Raw genomic sequence first — 5,332 nt, forward strand, 5'->3', positions numbered from 1 at the left:
CGGAGCAGGCAGAGGAGGCTCCACGTGCAGGCACCGCTCTCTGGATCCGCAGCCGCTCGGGCCGGGAGCATCGCCCGCCCCGCATCCCGCAGGTGCCCGGGGAGGGGGAGCTCGGCCCAAACATGCCGGGCGGTGTTTTTGGAGGGGGGAGGGATATTTGGAGCTCGCAGGGAATCGATTTGGGGCTCGCTGTTTCATGCTGTCTGTCGGCGCGGGCGGCGCGATGTTTGGAGCTTGCGGGACTCCAAAGGCGAGCCGCAGATGCCCCTTGGGCAGATATCGGGGGTCCCGGGAGGTGTTTTTGGGGGTGCCGGTGGCGGTGGCGGCAGAGCCCCGGCGGGGGCGGGGGGATGCGGGTCCCCCCGCGGTGGGGGTTGGGCTTCCCGGGCCGGGCCCTCCGAGCTCTGCCGGGGCCCCGTGGGGACGGCGCGGGGCCGGCGGGGGCGGGGGGACCCCGGTTTTGGGGAGCCCCGGGAGAGCCGCGGCTTCCCTAAGCGGGACCCCGGAGAGAGGAGAGCCCCAGGAGCCCAAAGCGGGGAGCCCGAGAGGGGGGAGCCCTGGGATTGGCGGGACCCCGGCGGGGGGGTCTGGGGGCTGGAGGGGCGGCACGGCCGGGAAAGGGGCTCGGGGGTCCCGGGGCCGGGAAAGGGGCTCGGGGGTCCCGGGGCTGGAAAGGGGCTCGGGGGTCCCGGGGCTGGAAAGGGGCTCGGGGGTCCCGGGGCCGGGAAAGGGGCTCGGGGGTCCCGGGGCTGGAAAGGGGCTCGGGGGTCCCGGGGCCGGGAAAGGGGCTCGGGGGTCCCGGGGCCAGAAATGGCTGCTCCCAGTTTGACCTCCCACCCCCCCCCCGTGGTGCTAGTTTCCTCATCACTCCCAGTATGTGCCCAGTCATTCCCAATATGATCCTGGTCACTTCCCTTCACTCCCTGCAGAATCCCTGTTGCTCCAGTATGAACCCAGTTACTCCCAGTCATTCTCCATTATGATGCAATTTGCTCCCAGCACGGTCCCAGTTGCTCCCAGTTCCTCCCACTTTTGTCCAGTGTGTTCCCAGTTCTCCCAGTTGCCCCAGTCACTCCCAGTGTGATGCCAGCCTCTCCCAGCAGGGCCCCAGTCACTCACACTTGCCCCCAGTTGCCCCCAGCATGGTCTCAGTTCCCTCCAGCACATTCCCAGTCACTCCCAGTCTGGTCCTGGTCACCACCCACATGGTCTCAGACACTCCCAGTATATCCCAGTTGCCCTGAACATTCTCGTGGTCATTCCCAGGCAGTCCCAGTTACCTCAGCATGGTTCAGTTGCCCCCAGATTTATCCCAGTCGCTGCCAGTACATCCCAGCTATCACCAGCATGCATCCTATCATTCCCAGTTGCTCCCAGTCTGATCCCAGTGTATCCCCAGTAGGCTCTCAGCATGGGCCTGGTAGCTCCCAGTAACCCTCAGTCAGGGTCCATTGACACCCACTATAATCCCAGTATGGTCCCAGTCACTTCCAGTATCATGCCAGTGGCCCCCAGGGTGTTCCCCGTTGCTCCCTGTCAATGCCAGCATGAGCCCAGTAGCCTCCAGTATATCCCAGTCACCCCCAGCATACTCCCAGTCACTCCCACTTCTTCCCAGTTGCTTTCAGCACAATTCCAGTTGCTCACAGTCACTCCAGTCAATCCCAGTATGATTCCAGTCAATCCCAGTATGATTCCAGTCTCACCCAGCATGGACCCAGCTGCTCCCACTGTGATTCCGGTATGATCCCAGTTGCCCCCAGCATAGTTCCAGTTGTTCCCGGTTCCTCCCAGTATGATCCCAGTTGCCCCTACAATAGTCCCAGTCGCGCCCAGTTGCCCCCAGCATAGATCCAGTTGCTCCCAGGTGCCCCGAGTATGGTCCCATTTCCCCCCAGTGTGATCCCAGCTGTTCCCAGTGTGGTTCCAGTCAATCCCAGTATGGTTACAGACACTCCCAGTATGTCCCAGTTGCCCTCAGCATGCTTGTAGTCATTCCCAGGCACTCCCAGTTGCCCCAGTAAGGTTCCAGTTACCGCAGAATGATCCCAGTCTTTCCCAGTTACTCCCAGTTGCCTCCAGCATGATCCCAGTTTATGGCAGTTGCCCAAAGTGTGGTCCCAGTTGCTCCCAGTATGATCCCAGTTGCCCCAGTAGTGGTCTCAGTCCCCTCAGCAGGGTTCCAGTACCTTCCAGTTGATCCCAGCTGCTCCCAGTGTGTCCACATTTTCCTGCCAACATGGGCCTAGCAGCTCCCAGTAACCCCCAGTCAGGTTCCATTCGCACCCACTATAATCCCAGTGGCTCCCAGGATGATCCCAGTAGCACCCATACTCACTGCCAGTATGGTTCCAGTCACTTTCAGTATGGGCCCAGTGGGCCCAGTCACTCCAGATATGATCCCATTTGCTCCCAGCATGGTCTCTGTTGCTCCCAGTCACCTCCAGTATGGTTCCAGTCCCAGCCAGCACCTTTCCAGTCCCTCCCAGTCTGACTCCGGTCGATTGCAGTCATTTTCAGATACCCCCAGTACAATTCCAGTCACTCCCAGTATGATCCCAGTCAGTTCCAGTAGGATCCCAGTATGACCCCAGCATGGGCACAGCTGCTCCCGTTATCTTCCAGTGTGGTTCCAGTTAACCCAGTTTCCCCCAGTTCAGACCCAGTCACTCCCCACATGAGGTTGAGCGCTCCCTGAATTCACAGCCCCCCACCCGTGGGATCATCGCCCCCCATCCCGCAGGTGCCCGGGGAGGGGGAGCTCGACCCAGATATCCCGGGGGTGTCCTTGGGTTGGGTTTTTGGGGGAGGATGTTTGGAGAATGAAGAACTCCAAAGCTGAGCAGAAAATGCCCCTTGTGAGGACATTGGGGGTCCCCAGGAGGTGTTTCTGGGGGTCCCGGTGGCGGTGCCAGCAGAGCCCTGGCAGCGGGCAGGGGGATGTGGGGTCCGCCCCGTGGTGGGGGTTGGGTCTGCCCGGGTCAGGCAGGGCCACCTCCAGCCCGGAGCCAGGGGGCTGCAGGACCCCTTGGGAGAGCCGGAGGGGGAACCTCGGGAGCCCCAGAGTGGGACGAGCAGAGAGGGGCAGTACCGGGAGCAGGGGAGCCCCGGCAGTCTGGAGGAGCGAACCCCTGTGACCCCCAGGGCCCCAAAGTGGGGAGCCCAGAGAGGGGGGAGCGCCGCCATTCGCGGGACCCTCAACAGCCTGGAGAGGGGGAGGGGGGACTCCTTGGACCCCCTGCACCCCGAAGCGGAGAATAAGGGGAGAAGGGACCTGGGGATCCCATAACCCCCAGCATCCCTAAGTGGGGAGACCAAAGCAGGGAGCTTTTGGATTCCTGGGACTTCCAGCAGCCTGGGGACGGCGGGAACCAAGTAGACAGGCGACCCCCAATACAAGCGTGACCCCCAGCACCCGGGACAGGGGGGAACCCCCGAACAACAAAGGGGAGAGACCAGAGACAGGGAACTCCTGGAGGCTTTTTCAGGGCTGAATCTTGGTGTTTGGGAGGTTTTTATGGACCCCAGATGCCCAGGGACTTCTAGACATGGACGTGGGCAGAGGGAATTTCAAAGCCAACATGCTCACACCTTGTTTTCCCTCCAAACCAGGATTTCCCGTTCCCAGCCCTTGGCCGGATGGAGGATGAGGCTGCACAGAAGAGGAAGATGCTCCGGGACACCCAGGCAGGTGAGGAGGAAGTCCCTGCCCCTTTCCCCCTCTCTCCTGCTCCATCTCCCAGCCCAGCATCGCCCCCGGCTGCAGGACAACCCCGCTGCCGACGCCGTCCTGCCGGGGACGGACTGGGGGGATCTCCTTCCCCTTCCCTGTGGCACGGAGGCAAATCCCATCGTCTCCTTGTCCTTCCTCCCCCAGACAACGAGCTGAGCACGGAGCCCAGGGAGGACAAATCCCCGCGGCAGAACCTGGTGGAAGAGGCCGTTTTGAGCGGCTCCACGGCGCAGGAATCCAACGGGGAGGAAAAGCCCCAGAGATCCCGCAGGAGCAGGGGCTGCAAACACAGCCCAGAGTGCTCTGAGGAGGAAAGACCCACCCTGTTCCAGGAAGGCAGCTGGAGATCCAGCCAGAGCTCAGACCTGGTGGTCCATGAGCAGCTTCATAATGGGGAGAAGCCCCACAAGTGTGGGGAATGTGGGAAGAGCTTCAGGTGGAGCTCCCACCTGATCGACCACCAGAGGATCCACACCGGGGAGAGGCCCTACGAGTGTGGGGAATGTGGGAAGAACTTCAGAGACAGCTCCAGCCTGATCCGCCACCAGAGGATCCACACTGGGGAGAAGCCCTATGAGTGTGGGGAATGTGGGAAGAGCTTCAGAGAAAGCTCTGACCTGATCGTCCACCAGCGCATCCACACCGGGGAGAGGCCCTACAAGTGTCCCCAGTGTGGGAAGAGGTTTCACACCAGCTCCAGTCTCCTCCTGCACCAGCGGATTCACACGGATGAGAGGCCCTTCCGCTGCTCCGAGTGCCGGAGGGGCTTCAGGTACAACTCCACCCTCGTCACCCACCGGCGCATCCACACCGGGGAGAGGCCCTACAAGTGTCCCCAGTGTGGGAAGAGCTTCTCCAGGAGCTCTCACTTGACCCAACACCAACGGAGGCACCGGTAAGGGAAGCCCTGCGAGTTCCCCGACTGCGGGAAGAGCTTTGTCCTCTGCTCCAGCTTCATCCCCCATCAGAGGACCCACGTTTGGCAGAGCCCTGGTGACCCACATTCCCTGTGATCCATGTTGGGAAGACCCCTGGTTGGTGCTCTCCATGTTCTCCTGGATCCCTGTAGGCACCTTGGGTGAATGCAGGGGCAGGAACATCTGTCGGGACTCTGATCGAAATCGGAAATTCATTGGGAAGAGCTGATTTATTGACTTCACAGCCCAAAAAATCTCACCTGCTCTGTCCAATTGTTTCTTTTGGTGCCATCAAGCAATCCTGGATGATCTTGGAGGTCTTTTTCAACCTAAATAGTTTCCTCCTTCATCCTGTCAAAACAACCAAAATTGGGGTAGAAATAAAGAAATTAAAGGTATCTAAAGCTGCACCATTTTATGGGGATTTGGGGGTGAATTTGGGGCTGGTTCAGGGGAATATTTGGGAGGATTTGGGTGTTGTGAGGCCATGGGTTGAGCAGATGGGGCCACGATCTCGTAGTTGTGCTGGCAGAACGTGTCCACCTGAGCCCATCTGTTCTCCAGGAATTCCGGTTGTCTGTCCCAGTCCCTGCCCTGGGTCTCCCCGTTTGGGGTGTGCCCCTCAAAGTACCCAAATCGCTGCTGAAGTGCCCGAGCTGCTCCCGGCTGGGGATGCTCCTGT

General features: G+C 60.9%; 1 protein-coding gene across 1 annotated transcript; it reads left to right on the forward strand.

The window, feature by feature from the left end:
* On the forward strand, positions 1 to 5,037 carry LOC116438801 (zinc finger protein with KRAB and SCAN domains 1-like). The gene is made up of 3 exons (XM_032097802.1): positions 1 to 92; positions 3,613 to 3,691; positions 3,878 to 5,037. The coding sequence occupies exons 2-3, from the start codon at positions 3,640 to 3,642 to the stop codon at positions 4,630 to 4,632; spliced, it is 807 nt and encodes a 268-aa protein (XP_031953693.1). The 5' UTR covers positions 1 to 92; positions 3,613 to 3,639; the 3' UTR covers positions 4,633 to 5,037.
* Positions 5,038 to 5,332: the final 295 nt, after the last annotated feature.

Source organism: Corvus moneduloides, unplaced genomic scaffold, assembly GCF_009650955.1.
Source record: "Corvus moneduloides isolate bCorMon1 unplaced genomic scaffold, bCorMon1.pri scaffold_116_arrow_ctg1, whole genome shotgun sequence".
Lineage (NCBI taxonomy): Eukaryota > Metazoa > Chordata > Aves > Passeriformes > Corvidae > Corvus > Corvus moneduloides.

What these genes read in the sequence shown, in the direction of transcription:
- LOC116438801 (XM_032097802.1), top strand. Translation starts at nt 3,640, where the DNA reads ATGGAGGATGAGGCTGCACAGAAGAGGAAGATGCTCCGGGACACCCAG. An exon ending in GCTCCGGGACACCCAGGCAG is followed by an intron (nt 3,692 to 3,877) that starts GTGAGGAGGAAG and finishes TTCCTCCCCCAG; the next exon opens with ACAACGAGCTGAGCACGGAG.